Source organism: Solanum verrucosum, unplaced genomic scaffold (assembly GCF_900185275.1).
Source record: "Solanum verrucosum unplaced genomic scaffold, falcon-dt-bn FXZP01000138.1, whole genome shotgun sequence".
Lineage (NCBI taxonomy): Eukaryota > Viridiplantae > Streptophyta > Magnoliopsida > Solanales > Solanaceae > Solanum > Solanum verrucosum.
In genome coordinates, this window is record NW_026020134.1 from 609420 (window position 1) to 627020 (window position 17601).

A 17601-nucleotide genomic window follows, 5' to 3' on the forward strand; every position below is an offset into this window, starting at 1 on the left:
TTTATTATATCATTATATTATAACTCCAATGGGTTCAAATTTATTTTTTTGTCTGTAGCATTATCAAATTTATTTCTCCATAAAAGGAGTTTAAGTTTAGGGAGATGATTGTAGAAATCTCACGTCTAGGATTAGAGAAATCAAGGATTGTATTGATGAAAATAATGTTGAGTTACAATCTCCTTATATAGGGAGAGAATTGTAGAGTCCTAAATTAACTATACTTAGAGTCCTATTACAATACCTATTACTACTATAATAATAATAATAATAATAATAATAATAATAATAATAATAATAATGCAATTATAAATAATCTAATCCTAGTCGTAATATAATCCTAATCGTAATATAATTCTAGTCGTAATATAATCCTAATTAATATAAGTAGTCTAATCCTAGTGCGACTCTAATTCTACAGCAGTGCTGGAAACTCGTCAGTCAGCTTCGTTGGACCTGTTCCTTTGACAAGTTCCAATCGTCAGCTTTCTTCTTCTTCAACACTTTCCCTCAAGCTAGTGAGTAGAGGGAACGGTTACTCCTAGCTTGATTCGAATACGCAGCAAAAAAAAACTTTGAAAACCCAGCAAAAACTTGTTTTATTAATGCTTCAGTATGAATGTGATGTCTAGTCGTTACTTGTGATAGTTCATCTGCAGATTGATACGAGTAGTTCCACCAGTAAAAACACTTAAGAACAGTATGATTATTCCTACCACAGATTTGACATGACTCAATATTATTCCTCTCCTTATTTTCACTTTGAGAACTTTTATTGTTCAGAGAACCTGGTCCATATTGACTGTTCTTAGAACTTGTTCCCTGTCTAGCAGGTTTGAAACCTGTTTCATTGGAGTTAATGTTGTTGTTTCCTCTTTCCCTGCCTTTTTGAGCAAATAATACCATGTTGTGGTTTTGTTGTGGCACCTCTTCTTCATCTTCCCTTATATCAAAACTCATGAGAGCATAAACAAATTGATTAAGAGTGGAATATGGTGTCTTACCTAATATGACAAAGGTCTTATATTTGAGACTTAAACCTCTAGCAAAATTAATTATTTTTGTTGCTTGATTATAAGCTTTTTCCAAGCATTCCCATATCTCCTTGGCAGTTGAGCAGCCCACAATTAGGTGCATGCTTTCTTCGGTCAAGGTGCTTGAGAGCCAATTCCTTAGTAACACATGCATCTTTCTCCTTCCAATCATCAATGGTGCCACTATCTTTTGCATCCTTCTTAACTTTTATAACTTTTTTAGCAGTCTGTCCAGTGGAACAACTACTTTTACTTGGTTCATAGATGAGATACGTTAGTTTCATCACCTGAATCAATTGGGATATTTGTGTCCTCCATATGAGGTAGTTTGTTGGCATATATTTAATGGACAAGCGGCAATGATTTGGTGAAGTGAGGAGGTTGACATGGTTTCGGTAGAAGGGGCCATTGCAACGTGTGGTTTTTTTTTTTTATCAATACTTAGAGAGCGGAAGAAATTTTATGCTCTGATACCATGTAGAAATCTTAGTATAGGATTAGAGAAATCAAGGATTTTATTGATGAAAATAATGTTGAGTTACAATCTTCTTATATAGGGAGAGAATTGTAGAGTTCTAAGTTAACTATATTTAGAGTCTTACTACAATACCTATTACTACTATAATAATAGTGCAATTATAAATAATCCAATCCTAGTCGTAATATAATCATAATTAATATAAGTAGTCTAATTCTAGTGCGACTCTAATTCTACAGCAGTGCTGAAAACTCGTCAGTATGTTTCGTTGGACCTGTTCCTTTGACATGTTTCAATCATCAGCTTCCTTCTTCTTCAACAATGATGGCTGAAAAATGAGAAAGAAGATGAAAAAAAATGATTAAATAAGCCTTTCACGGATTGGTAATGAGTGTATGACACTCTCTATGACATGTCAGCAAAAAGTGTCAAAATGACATAGCGGGATATGAAATGAGGTGTTTAAAATGAACAAAGCTTAGTTAAGGTGTCTAAATGAAAATTGGTGCCAACTTAAGGAGGCCACCAATGGGTTCCGCCTACTTAAAACTCATAAATTTATCGATCAGTTTTAATATTTTACCATGCATGATGTATATATGTATGACTAATTCATCATGAACTTCAATAGAGATCATAAAGGGTCTGAAAAAGAGGCAGAAAAGTAAAACAAATACACAAATCATGAAAACTACATCACAGATAGTGAGTGTATAAGTGCATGGACGTGGTCAATTTTTTTGCTGAACATGTCAACTGACAGAGATGGAGTCAAAATTATGAATCCATGGATACTAAATTTTATAAAAAAAAACTAAATTATATTATTTATATTAACGATCAACATTAAAACTATTTAATTTTATCAAATTTTAATGCTAGTTCCGTCCCTATTAACTGTTACTGCTTGACAAAATAAAACCAAGCAATTAGTATATATAATGGACCAATGCCAAGTATATATAGGGGTCCATTATATTATTTCGAAACCTTGCAATTGAAGAAATATGTGTAAAGTTTATGATGGACCATACTAGGCCCTATATATATTATTCTGGGATAGTAATAAATACAATAGTGAATAGAGTACTCAAAAGAGATGTAGCTATAACAATCAACTCCCCTAATTGTGGCGAGGAATCATCACTAGTATATCATTTTGTATCTGCAATATCGATCTATTGTCATAATTCACTCGGTAAGAATATTCAAACAATGTTGGATGACCTTACTAAAAATGTTTTCATTGATTAAGATGTCGCGTAAAAATAGAGCTTGAACCTAACTCAATTTAAAAGGTGTAAATTACTCATATTTAGGGATGACAAAATGGATAATTTATATGGGTATCTATTCAAATTACTCATTTAAAATGGGTAAAAAATGAGTCAAATTCATATTATCCATTTAAAAATGGATAGTTAAATGGGTATAAGAGACTCATTTATATAAGAAAGAAAATTGACATTAATATTATTATTTTTAGGTGTACGTGGTCAAGATAGGGGGTAGGGATGGATGGGATAAGGAAAGATCTCTAGTTCTTTTTTAAAAAAAAACAAATTATATTTGGGATGGGGTCTGGTAGGGGGGGAGTAGTGGTGGGGGTAGTAAAAATTTAATTTAATTTTTTTTATTAAAAAAACAAATGAAAAAATAAATTTAATTTTTGAAGTATTAGGGTGGTGGGGGGGGTTTGGAGTAGTAAGAAATAAATTTAATTTTTGAGGCGTTGGGCAGGTAGAGGGGTTGTGGGGCGGAACAGAAGTGGCGCGCCGGGGTGGGCGATGAAGATTGCGTAAGATTTTGCTTTTGAAGCTTTTAACATGCTTCCTATAATGACGAGAGGGAGTTGCTCGGATGGTAAGCACCCCTCACTTTCAACCCGAAGGTTGTGAGTTCGAGTCACCAAGGGAGCAAAAGGGGTGGGAACTCCTAGAAAGGGTAAAAAAAAATGATTCCTATAATAATATGAGTATTCATATTTACCCATATTATTCATTGAATAACTCGTTTTTACCCATTTAAAATATGAGTCGTGTCAAGTGTATTACCCAAGTTTGTTTAACTCATTTTTGATCTATTCATACTCGACTTGACTCACTCATTTGCCACTTGTATTCATATTAAAGAGATCACTCATCATTAAAGGATCAGTGTGGAATTTTTCAAAAAAAATTGCGATATATTTGTGTTGGTCAAGGGGCACTAATTCAACTTGCAAACAAAAAGCCAAAATGAATGTAAGGTGTATATTATAAGTATAATTTGATGGTTCAGCGCCAAACAAATCACAATATGAACTATTCCATTTCCACCGCCATGCAACAACTCATACACGTCAAAGTATTTTCCGCTGGTAACGCCGCTCCATCTGTATAATCAAATAATAAAATACGATAACTAATACACATATTATTTTCTCTAATTCATCCTACCAAACCGATAGAATAAAATTTATCAGAGGCATTTAAGATGGAATATGACAGAAAAAAAGACGATAGATTTTGTACAAAAATAAGTACATAATTAATGTATAATTATAGATCAATTCCCCTGCCTGCCATGCCAGATCATGGAGGAGTTAATTATCATTTTTCTGCAAAACACCCAGAGACACTGGCAACAAAAGTGTAGAAAGTAAATTGTAATTCCAAGCAAAAACTTTTATTCTTTTGATTCCCTAAACACTATCCAAAAAAAAAAACATGGATTTCTTTTGATTCTAAACAATCTTCATGTTATATTATCTTTCTTAACTATCTAACACCACTATCCAGAACTAGTAAACAAAATCTCCCCTGCTTCTAAAACTTCGTACGTATGACTTATCGGTCAGTAAGTCCAATCCTGCGGAAGAAGTAGCTCTTGTGACATCGTTGCTGGTCGTGAGTATGTACTGCCCGATCTCAAATTACGTCTCGGTTGAGCCACTGCCGTATTATTTGGATATTGCGAACCATTGGAATGAATCAACCTGGTTCTGCCTTGATAACATGTGGATTGAACCTGATTCTGTTGCCTAACATCCATAGCTTCTAAGTTCAAGTTCAGGGCCTGGACCACTCTGTCTGGTAGTAAAACTGTTGAACATCCTGCTAATTTCCAAATCTTGTTAGGACCAAAATAATAATCTACTGTCATTAACCATGAGTAAGTAGACAAACGATAAAGCGGTCATTTATCAGAATCTAAACACAAGAAAGGGAAATGAAATCTGAGTCAAACAGATTAGCTGGTAGTACTAAAATTTGAATCTTTCTTTGCTGTTCACACCAACCCAAAAAAGACATAGACCAATTGGAAAGCATCTATATGAGTAGACGCTGACACTAAAGAACAAGTCCAAAACTAGAGTCATCTTCCACTATCAACACCAAGAGACTATCAATAAAAATAATTAAGACTAAATCTTCTCCATTAAGTAAATAATTCAAATCTATATCCATAGAGTCAACCAAGTGGTAATACCACTTCACTAATCAATGAAGTAATTTAGTTGGTAATATCAATCTCTCTACCTACATCGGGGAAAAAGGTATACCTGGTTTCTTTCGAGTTTCAGTTTGTGTCCCAATTCTTCTGGGCAAGAAAACACCAGTTCCAGCACACTCTCTTTTAGGATTTTGATTTCCCAGGAAAACAGCGCGCATGCCTGAGCGAGGCTGCTGCTGAAACTGAGATTGTTGCAACGAAGGCCAACCAGAAATTGAAGAATTCATAGGTCTAGCAGCTCCATTTTGGCCTCTGCTATGAGAGAATTGCTGGTGGTTCTGGTTCAACGGATACTGAACAAATCCACCTTTATCAGAACCCAATACTCCATGGCCTTGCTTCATTAACTGTTGTTGTTTCAATCGCTGAAACTATATTCCATAGATAAACAAACATATAAGTTAAAAAGGCAAAAAAAGAAAAAGGTAGGATTGTAGCAGTATCAAAGCTTACTTGAGCTATTTGCAACTGCTGGTAAGAGAGCGACGGCTGATTTGAATATTTTGGGGGCAATCCAGTTTTTGTCTGATAAAGTCCGGCAGCTTCCTCCAGCATCCTAATCCTCGCGACTTCTCCGGCAGCCGCATAAAATTGATCAAAAGCTCTATCCCTTTGGTTCACCGGCGGCGGGGAAGAGGCCTGTGAAGGACAGTTTGGGCTTCCATGGCTTGATCCCTGTTTGCACCCATATAACGTCGACTGAGGCGAACATGATAAACTCCAACCCTAGAAAGTAGAAAAACCAAAACCCCCAAATATTCATCAACCAAAAACACACCTTAAAACTATGAAGAAGAAAAAAAAAACGACCCAGAATCAAAAGGTACCTTCGTGTTTCCATAGCCGAACCCAGAGTCCTGAAGTGCAGAGTTAGCCATTTTCCGAGTTAACCCATTAATATACTCTTCTTCATCACTCTCTGTATCTACTGACCCGATCACAGACTCCACCGGCGAACTCAGATCCGAGTGAGTTCCAAACGGGTTAAACCCGGATGCAAAATCATCCGTCAGAAACTTTGAAGGAAGCCAAAACTCACAATCATCCACCTTCTTCGCCATCTCAACAACTAAAGAGTCGAGTAGAGAATCACAAAAGTTACTAGATATGCTTAATGAAGAGCTTTAACTGATCCAAACGTTGCTGCTTCTTTACGATACAAGTAATAATTATAGCCACAACAACCCCTTTTGTGCTTTTTTGTTCTATGAAAAAAGTGGCAGTTGCAGTAGCAAATTGAGTATGAGAAAATCAGGGGATGTGAAAAAAAATCTGAGGGATTTTAAAGAGAATGGGATATGGTGGGGCTTGCAAGAAAGGAGTTTGCATAACCATTTTTATATCCAGTTGGTGTGTCAGTAAGTGCCAACTAGCAAATCCTAGACTATTAAATGCAAAATTTGTGATAATATGCATGTATTCAATAACCACTAAATTGACAATATTACTCTATTTGATTATTATAGTTTCACATTTGATCCAAGATTTATAACTTAAAAATTTTAAATTATTGAGTTCGACTAAATTCTTATTTTAATCACTAACTTCACCTTTGATGTTCAATTTCTAAAGTCTGTTTAGATTGATTTATTTTAAGTATTTTAAAGCTAAAATAGTTTTTTATAAGTGATTTTATAGTGTTTAAATAAGTTTTTTTAACAAAAAATATAAGCACTTAGTTTAAGCTAAAATGATTAAATAAGTCAAAAGTTTTAAGTTAAAATTTTTAACTTATATTTTTTTTACTTACAAGTCAAAACTAAAAAGTCAATTCAAACAGATTTTGAGTATGTTTGAATTAACTTAAAAGTTGGTCAAATCTACTTTTTAAGTCAATTTTAACTTTTAGAAATGTTTGAGAAAATTAAAAATAACTTAAAATAAATTTTAAATGACTTTAATTAGAGCCTTACTCATGATATAGGTTTCAAGTTTAAGAAGATTCTATGAGATTTACTAAAAGATTACAACTTATCTTGATCTTATTAAAGGAGAAAGCTAGTAGATTAAGGTTTCTACGTATTTTCTATCATACTTTGCTTGATAAAATGATTGATGATTTGATGTCATATACACCTTTATTATTCGAGTTTTGAATTTGAAATCTTAATTAAGAAAGAAAAGCCCGCTATAATCTTTAGTGGTTATAATATTATTTGATTTAGTTAGGATTTTTTAAAACAGAATTATGGTTTATTTGATAAAAGAATGTCATTTCAACCTTAAATTAATATTATCTGATAATATATTATATTTTTGTATAACGAGTATTATAGTACATGAACAATATAAAATATTATTTTAAATAGAGGAAATACATAATTACCCCATGGAACTTATACCCTTTTTTAAGTAGACACCTTATGTTTGCGGGGGTCCTATTACCTCACGAAACCATCCAAAAGCACAACAAATACATCATTTTTTCAACATCAGTGCTCTCAATCCAAGAGCGTGTGCCACACCTCCAACCCATTTAACAAAGGCCGGATTTTATCCTAACCCATTCATTTTTTAACCCATAACCCAAACCCAAACCCAAAGAAACTTCCAACCCATTTCACTCTCACCTACCCTCTCTCTTCAACCGATCAAAACCCTAAGAAATTTCATGAGGCAAATCTAGTTGGTAGCATTGCTTGTTGAAATTTGTTGAATATTGGTGGCGGAACGAAGAAGTGAAGGCTCATAGGTTAGTTTATTTTACATTGTAAGTGAATTTTGTAGTGATTAGTCGTTAGTTTATTTACATTGTTTGATGCGTATTTCGTTTGTCGTTATGTTGTTGTTGTGTATATTACTTATCTGTATTATTGGGAAGTTGGTCTATTGCAGTTGATGTGTATTTCTTTGTTGGGTTTGGGTTGTTGTTGGGTTGTTGTTGTTGAATATTGTTGTAACTTTCATTGATTCAGTGTTTCTGAGATCTGTTTGTAACTGTGTTTTCAGGATTTCTTACAATGTCATTTGTTCTTATAACTTTGAGATGGTATCATGGGGAAAAAATTGTGTTTGGTCCCCCATCTGATTATGTTGGTGGGTCTGTGACTGAATTCTTGGAAGTAGACACTGATCGAATGTCTTATTTTGAACTGAAAGGCTACATAAAGGACTTAGGATATATAACAGTTTGTTCCTTTTTTATTAGATCTCCAATTTAAGGCTTTTTTGTTGAAGTTAAAAGTGATAAGGTTATTTGTGACATTTCCTCTATGTTTAAAAATGGGGATAGAATGGATGTTTATGTCTGTCATGAGGTTAATGAGCCAAAAATTGCTCCATTGGCTTTGGATTATGTCCCCCATGTGATGGACAGTGGTGTAGGTGGGGTAGGTGGGGGAATCTTTTACATCTTTTAATGAAATTGAGTCTCCTGTTGAACCTTCTAGTCCTCTTTCTGAACATTTCAACCCTTCATCTCAGCCTTCTAATCCTGTTGGTGAACCTTCCAACACTTCATCTCAGCATTCTAATCCTCTTGGTGAACCTTCTAATACTTCTTATCATCCTTCTAATCCTGCTGATGAACCTTCCAATCTAAGTGTAGAAAGTTTAGATGATGAATTAGATAATGAATCAGATGAGAGATCTGAAGTGTATAGCAGTGAAGAGAGTTTAGATAGTGATGTTCATGAAGAGTATAGGGATTTTAGGGCTTCAAGAAGGCATTTCAACAGGTCAAACAGGAGAACTAGAGGCACAACTACAGAACAGATTCATACTACTGAAAAGGGCCCAGATATAGGATATGATGAAACAAATGTTGGCAGTAAGGATAGCTTATTAGGTAAGTTAGGGGGTGATGAACCTTACTATCCTAGTGATGAAGTTCCTAGCTTTGAATTAGAATAAGAAACAGGATGGGGAGATGGTGAAGAGGTTGAACAAATTGTTAGAAAGAAGAAAAAAAACAGAGTTATTTTTTATCCAACTTCTGAGAAGATTGTTTGGGAATTAGGTTTGGTGTTTGCAAATGTAAGAGAATTTAGGGAAGCTGTAACCAAATATGCAATTCAAGAAAAAATTCAAATTGAGAAATATGAAAATGAGTCTGAAAGAGTCAGAGTTAGGTGTTGCAAAAAAGGGTTGTCCTTGGTTATTGGTTGCAAGTTTGGATAGCCAAACTACAGATTTTGTGGTTAAAAACTACAACCCTATCCATATTTGTGTGTCTTCAACTCATAACTATTTGTGCAATTCAAGGTTTCTAGCTGTTAGATACAAGGATAGAATAACTGAGCAGCCAAACATCAGAATTATCAAGTTGCAAGAGCTTATTAGAAAAGAATTGGATATTCAAGTTAGAAAGACAATAGTGAGAAGAGCTAGAGCTAGAGTGTTAAAAGAGATTATGAGTGGTCATATTGCTGAGTATGGTAGAATTTTTTATTACAGAGATAAGATTTTAAGAACAAATCCAGGTAGCACTTGTATTGTTAAAGTTGGAGAAATTGCTGAAACTGGGCAAAAAATCTTTGGAGGATTTTATGTGTGCTTTCATGCTTTAAAGAAAGCTTTCTTTGGAGGTACTAGGAGATGCATTGGTCTAGATGGATGTTTTCTCAAAGGAGTGTGCAAAGGTCAGTTATTGGTGGCAGGTTGCAAAGATGGAAATAACCAGATGTTGCCCATTGCCTGGGCAGTAGTTGAGGTTGAGAATAAATTTACTTGGGCATGGTTTTTTACTCTAGTGAAGAATGATCTTCATCTTGGAGAAGGACATAAACTTACCCTGATTACTGATATGCAAAATGTATGTCCTTGGTTATTAATACACATTCATCTTATATTCTATATACTTTTTTATTCTCATTAACTCTTATATATGTTTATTTTCTTTCTTTAATAGGGACTGAAAATTGCAGTGAAAGATTTATTACCACTTGTTGAACACAGGATGTGTGCTAGACATGTCCTTGAAAATTGGTGCAAAAATTGGAAGGGAATAGAGAGAAGAAATGTTTTCTGGAAGATTACAAAATCTACATTTGAAGCTGAATTGAGGGACCACATAGATGCTATGAAGAAATTGGGAAATGACTGCTTAGATGGTCTTTTGTACTACAATGTAGAAAGGTGGTGTAAAAAATACTTCAAAGAACATAGCAAATATGACTCAGTTGATAACAATATGACAGAGAGCTTCAATTCATGGATATTGTCTGCAGGATACAAGACAATCATTACAATGCTGGAAGAGATTAGGATAAAGATGATGAAAAGAATTGGTCAATAACGAGAGTTCTCAAACACATGGGTCACTGATATTTCTCCCATGGATTTCAAGATATTACAACAAAACATTAATAAGTCAATGCAGTGTAACATATCATGGAATGGAGAAAGGGTTTTTGAGGTTGTAGACAAAGGCTTTACACATTATGTAGACATTGTTAGGCGCACTTGTAGTTGCAGAGCTTGGCAGCTTAAGGGCATACCTTGTCCTCATGGTGTTGCTGCCCTACACTACAAGCAAAATGAACCAATTCATTATGTGGCCAGCTGTTATAACAAGGAAACCTACCTAAGGACATATGAATATGTTATCCAGCCAATGAACAATATGAATATGTGGCCACCATCTGTTAATCCAACAGTTCAACCACCACCAGTTAAACAGTTGCCTAGAAGACCAAGTAAAGCTAGAAGGAAAGAGGTAAATGAAACAAATAGAACTGGTAAGCTTAATAAATGTGGAGCTGTTATGACTTGTAGCAATTGCCATACAAAGGGCCACAATAAAAGAGGTTGTCCTATTCTTCCAACTGTTCCAACTCAAACTGCAACAACTTTTACTCAAGCACAGGTAAATGTATCAATTGTCATTAATATTTAGTTGAATATATACTAATATGTTGTATTATAATAATCATGCCAGATCAAATAATGAAAATGGTAGAGGAAGAGAAAGGGCCAAGGGAAGAGGGATGTCTCAAGGAAGCCAGGAGAACACACAAGCAATGCCTCAAGGAAGAGGAAGAGGAAGGGCCAAGGGAAGGGGGATGTCTCAAGAAAGCCAGGAGAACACACAGACAATGCCTCAAGGAAGAGGTAGAGTAAGGGGCGCCAAAGGAAGGGTAATGCCTCAAGGAAAACAAGAAAATAAAAACACAAGCAACGGAAAAGAGATGCCTCACCAAAACCAAGTGAATGAAGGAACGAATAGAGGAAGATGCAGGGGAATAGGTATTCCTCAAAAAAATCATGAGAATGAAGGCACTAGTGGTGGAAAATCTTCAAGACCTTTTAAAAGGTTAAGGATGGTAGGATTTGGAGTATTGATTGGTGATGATGGTTTTACAACTGTTAATGTAAGTACAACTGTTATTGGTTGGTGATGATGATTTTTCATATACTTTTACTAATCTTTGTGGTTTATTTATACCGCTTGGAATGCAAAGTAGTAGAGTTGTTGACATTGGTACAAGAGTTCCAAGGAGGTCGGATGAAGCTACTGGAGATATTGGCTATCAACCACATTTTGGAGTGAAATGGAAGGGAAAATCAGTCAATAGACTTCAACAAATGAGGAGTGAAAAAAAAAATTCAAACAAGGTCTACAGCTGCTGCTATTAATGAAAGCCAAAGCAATTCAACTACTAAGAAATAGTTGACTTTGTGGTTTTATTTTTGTGTTTGGTTATTATTGTGTTATTTACACTTTTCTTGATACCAAACTATATTTTGGTGCATTATTGGGTATCAATTGTGTTTTACCAAGTTTGTTTATGCAACTTTATTCTTTCAGTAAGAATGAAATGAAGTTCTCATTTTGTCACAATGATTGTCATTCTGATTATTCTCTTTCGATCAAGTATGAAAGGAAGTTGGCAGAAGAGATTACAATGTTCTGTATACTGTTAAATGGTCACAATATCACACAAAATAGATGTATTATACAATCAAATATCAACAAAAACAACAATGTATTACACAACCAAATAAGCTTGCCTTAAACCAGAAAAAAGAAGCAACTACAACAAACTTCCAATGTATTACACAACCAAACATAAACGAAAACAACAAATAACAACTAAGGCAATTCCAATGGCATACAACTACATTTTCCAGCATTTACATTCTTATTAATGCCTAAAATTAGAAAAAACACTGCGACAAACACTATGATAAGCTTCCAATTCAAGATGCTACATTTCATCGTCTTCTTCTTCTTGATTAGCTTATCATGACATACTTGATCACCTTTCTTCTCCAACAATTTCATCTTCTCTTTACTTTTATAGAATTGTAATGCTTCTTCCAATTCCTTAATTCTATTCGCCAATCTTGGAATAGCAGACTTGGATCGCATATCAATCTCCTCAAGATCCCTCCATCTAAAGTACTTGCATGAATTTTTCTAAAATAGGCCATACACAGTGAATTTATTAAAACATTGAACAAAAAAAAAGAGTAAAGAAATATGTATCGAACTTACACGAAAGCGTGGACAGGACCAAAATTTTCTAGTTGGGTTGTCCTCAGACCACGAAGTCTGCAATTGCATCAAGTCTCCATGTTTGCATCACATTGTTAAATGCAACATTGGATCGTTCTCGTCATTACAAATGCGATTCAAGCTTGCATTTGACATCTCTCCCTCAAAACCTAATCACAGGAAATTGATTTCACAGATTTTTTAAAAAAATGAAAAATTGCAGAAATCCAACGGCTAACAATGGAGAATTTTAGGGAAGATGGTCTATTTAATGAAGAAGCTAATTCAAATTGGGAATGCCACATGGTGATTTAACATTGATTGAATGTTGTTTTTTTATTCCTTGACGCGCCCAACCTGCGTGACAACACTGATGGATGTGAAACGGGTCAAAATGATATATTTATTGTTCTTTTGGATGGTTTTGTGGGGTAATAGGATTCCCGTAAACTTAAGGTGTCTACTTAAAAAAATGGTATAAATTCCATGGGGTAATTATGTATTTCCTCTTTTAAATACATTGTATATATACAAAGAGCATCGTGTAAGTTACTTGTGGTATAATGATCAATGATCCATCCGTTGATAGTAGGTGTTACGTATTACAGTTTACATTTATAAGCTCCGGTCAATGTGTATAGAAATGGAAAAAATATCAAATATATTTTAGTTCACACCTATTGTTGGCTAGATTGTCCATATTAGTTGAGAAAATTAATTATTTGTCTTTTGTATGATTCAAGACAAATTCCATTTTATAAGATAATACTATTTCCGTTTTATATAAGTGGTCTAAATTTCATTTTTCGAAAATTTAATTATGTGGATTTTGCTTAGTATTTCAAAATATATGTTTTCATAGAATTGACATGCGGAAAATCACAACTTGTAATATTTATCGTATAATTTTCTAATATTTAAATTTAAAATAGAATATATTCAATTTATTTTATTTATTCAATTTAATAAATGAGTCAAATTAATTTTTTTTAAAATAAAAGTATGACAATTATTTCGAGATAAAAGGGAGTACAATTATTACTTTTACTAATTTAGAGCAAGGGCAAGTAGGCATCAAATGCTAGAGATCGTACACGGAGATGTAGAAAAGGACTATTAACTTGCGTTTGTAGATTTATTTTTTGCCCATTTTGATCTAATCCTGTAGTAAATTAAAAATTAAAACAAAAATCTAACATAATCTTTCATTTTCTTCTAGAAAAAACAATACCTCGTCTTAAAAGATAAAATACATAGGGTTGTGTAAAGATATGGTATCCGGAGCTAACTTAGACCCCAAAAACAGTTCATGAGGAAAGGATTATTATCCAAGGTTATATAAACACTTCACTAATTAGGGGTGTGTATCGATCGGTTCGGTTCGATTTATCGATTTTCAATTTTTAAATACGCTAAACAAATAACCTAACTAATAAGATTTTTTTTTATCGATTTTGGTCTTTAACGATTCAATTTTTTGTTTAACCAATAATAAAATGCTTATAAAACAAATATATGACTTCTCCAACAATTTGACGCGACAAGACAATAATTTTACTTTACAAAACGCTTATAAAATAGAAAGAATAATAACTAACACGAAAAACACTATACAATTGCAACAGAAAGAGAAATTAAGAAGAATATAGTTCCCGCTTTAGATTTTGACATTTTATATAATGTGAAATTGTGAATTGAAAGTCACAATCAAATGTGAATTGAAGGCTAAGGGTAAATGCAGTAGCCAATAAGGTACTAAGATTAACATTTACTACTCCATATTTATGTAGTAATAAAGTAGTAAATTAATATAGTCTTAATGAGTTATTGGTTTATCCAATAATTCAATATTACGAAATCAAAACCGAACCGATATCCATATTTTTTTAAAAACCATTACCCAATAACAATAAAACGAATAGTAACATTTTCTAGATTCAATTTTACACCCCCTTACCACCAATCTATTTCCCGATTAATATGAGACTTTAACCTATTCGCAGCCGCCCAGGCAACCCTCGCAGTTGGACTCACAAACATAACAATTCATAATTATTCCAAAATAACATTGTATCATGTATATAAAATAACTTATTACATCTCATCTCAAATATTTTGGCAATGACAAATAATGCACATTAACTTTTTCTAATCACGCGGGTTTAAAACTCATTTTTTACAACAAATTAAACATTTTATCGAAAGATTATAAGATCAATTTTTGGAGACCATAGACAACAGCCTAATATTTTATCAGTTTAATTAAGGATTATATACTTAATATTTATACAACTTTTAAAAATATAAATCAAATCTAAACGGTGACCTAAAAATAGAATATTTGTGTAACCTAATCAATTTTCTCTTTAATACTTCATTGTCCTTATTCTTTTGTCACATCACTGACAAGTTATAGACTTTTTTCTTTTATAAAAATAAAAGTCTACGAAATTAGCTTTAATTATAAAGAGTAGGGACTCCATTCTTTCTCCTTTATCTATATCTTTGATTAATCCTTAAGAAATGTGTTTGAAAATACTTTAGAATTTGACGAGAAATATTAGTTTCATTTCTGAATTATTGATCGCCTTAAAAATATTTATTTTCTTGACAAATGTTTTTTGCCAAAAAGAGGCAAAAGGAGGAGGAAAATCAAAACGAAAATGTGTTTACAAAGTAAATATGTTTTGGTTCTTATGATCCAAGTGGGAGACAATTTTCAACTTTTAATCAAATAAACTTAGTACGAGAGTAGTAAATTCGTACTATTCTCACATATATTGCTTAATCATCTAACATAGGAGATTGGGACACACTATTTTCACGTATATTTTGATTGAATTAGTGAGAAAAAAAATAATATTATAATATTTCACATGAAAAATAGGAAGCTTCTAGTATTTTATTAATGAGAAAATTGTATGAAATAACAAACTATTAATTCAAATTAAATGTTATAGTCATATTTTATTTGTAATTCACAGCAAACATCTCATTTTTTTGTCATCTGATTCGGATAAGTTTAGAAAAGGCTTATAAGTACTTAGTTTAAGCTATATATATAATGACTAAAATAAGTTAAAAGTTGTAAGTTAGAATTTCTAACTTATAATCCTTGACTTATAAGTCAAAACTATAAGTCAATTCAAACGGGTTTATAATCTGTTTGAATTGACTTAAAAGTTTGTTAAATTTACTGTTAAGTTAATTTTAGATTTTGAAAGTGTTTGACAAAGTTAAAAAAATAACTTAAAATGAATTTAAAAAACACCTTAAAAAAATTAAAAGTAAATACTCCCCTACTTTTCATTTTTTTAAAACTTAAAAGTTACTTAAATTTGACTTTTCTTAAAACTATTTTTAAATCAAACTGCTCTTAATACTTTAATATAGAGCCTTGCTAATATGGTTTCAAGTTTAAGAAGATTCTATGAGATTTACTAAAAGATTACAACTTATCTTGATCTTATTAAAGGAGAAAGCTAGTAGATCAAGGTTTCTACATATACATCCTTACTCTTAGAGTTTTGAATTTGAAATCTTAATTAAAAAAGAAAAGCCCGCTATAATCTTTAGTAGTTATAATATTATTTGATTTAGTTGGGATTTCTTAGACAGAATTATATATAGTTTATTTGATAAAAGAATGTCATTTCAACCTTAAAAGTTAAAAGGATAAATAATTAAATGAAATTGAATATTATCTGATGATATATTATATTTTTGTATAACGAGTATTAGGGGTCGTTTGGTTTGAATATGAATTATGATGGGATAAGTTATGTTGAGATTAGTTATGATGGAATAAGTTGTCCTGGAATTATTTCTTATTGAGTGTTTGATTTGTTGTATTCAAAATAATATCTATTGATAAATTTTAAGAACAAGTTATTTATTTACAAAATTATCCTTCACTTTATTTAAACTTTTAAATTTTTTCTTTGCGAGCTTTAGTTATTCATTTTTTAAAATAAAACTTTTATTTTATTTAACTTAAATATTTTTGTTTATGTATCCTCGTGATAAGTCCCATGTGTATTTAAAAATATAACTTTTTTTCTTATTTAGCTTAAAAATAGAACTTCCCTCTTAAGTTTGTTAAAGAGAAGAAAATTTATGAGAAATCAAAATAAAATAAACATAAGAATTAGTCAAATAAATTCATAAATAAAAATTATATTTATATAATGTAATATTTAATAGAAAAATATGTATAATTATCATATAAATAAGGAGTAGTAAATTATTATATATAATAAGTGGGAATATCTACTACTTAACACATGACAAGTGTTGGATGATATGTGCTTAGATAGTGTTGTACATTCTTCTTTTATGGTTGTACCTTTAAAATTTATATTATTGGACAATTTAACACCATTAATTACCTACCTCATTTGGGCCCATTTATATATACAATAAGTGGGAATATCTACTACTTAGCACATGACAAGTGTTAGATGATATGTGCTTAGATAGTGTTGTACATTCTTCTTTTATGGTTGTACCTTTAAAATTTATATTATTGGACAATTTAACACCATTAATTACCTACCTCATTTGGGCCAAAATAAGTCACAATGCAAAGATTTTTATAGTATTTAGTTACATTGTAACTATCTTGTTAGATTTCAACCAAAAGGAGTACTTCTTTTAAATAATAAATATGTCATTGTATGAGCTATTTATTACTCATTCCTTTTGAATTTGTTAATCTGATTTTGATCTGACACATAGTTTACGAAAGTAAATTAGATTTTGATAAAAAACATTAAGTGATACTTGAAGTTGTTCCAAATTTTCAAAAAGACACCTTAACTTTGCGTGCGTCCTATTACCCCACAAAACATTCAAAATCACAATAAATACACATTTTTTACACAATATTTTCACTTTGGACAAAAATATCCTTCGAATGTGCAATTTCTTAAAAACAAAAAGTCGGACCAATTATTGATGTATTGAAGGATGCTTTGGTAATTTCCTTGATGAATTCGTTTTGTTTGTTTCTTTTAAATTTATTTTACTATACTAAATAATTGTATAAAATATTATGAATCACGATAATTAATTACTTAAATATTTAAAAGATATAAAAATATATAAAAGATCTTATTGACTCTTCAAATTTCCGGTGACACATAAATTGGGACAAA

At 32.0% G+C, this 17601-nt stretch overlaps 2 protein-coding genes across 2 annotated transcripts in view; both read right to left on the minus strand.

The window, feature by feature from the left end:
- Positions 1 to 17601, minus strand: part of LOC125827362 (GDP-Man:Man(3)GlcNAc(2)-PP-Dol alpha-1,2-mannosyltransferase) — a 267662-nt gene that overhangs the window by 199023 nt on the left and 51038 nt on the right. The window lies entirely within an intron of this gene.
- LOC125827375 (uncharacterized) lies at positions 4018 to 6206 on the minus strand. The gene is made up of 4 exons (XM_049506691.1): positions 5835 to 6206; positions 5461 to 5733; positions 5057 to 5378; positions 4018 to 4607 (listed from the first exon to the last, which is right to left on the minus strand). Exons 1-4 carry the CDS (start codon positions 6066 to 6068, stop codon positions 4348 to 4350), a joined length of 1089 nt encoding a protein of 362 aa, XP_049362648.1. The 5' UTR covers positions 6069 to 6206; the 3' UTR covers positions 4018 to 4347.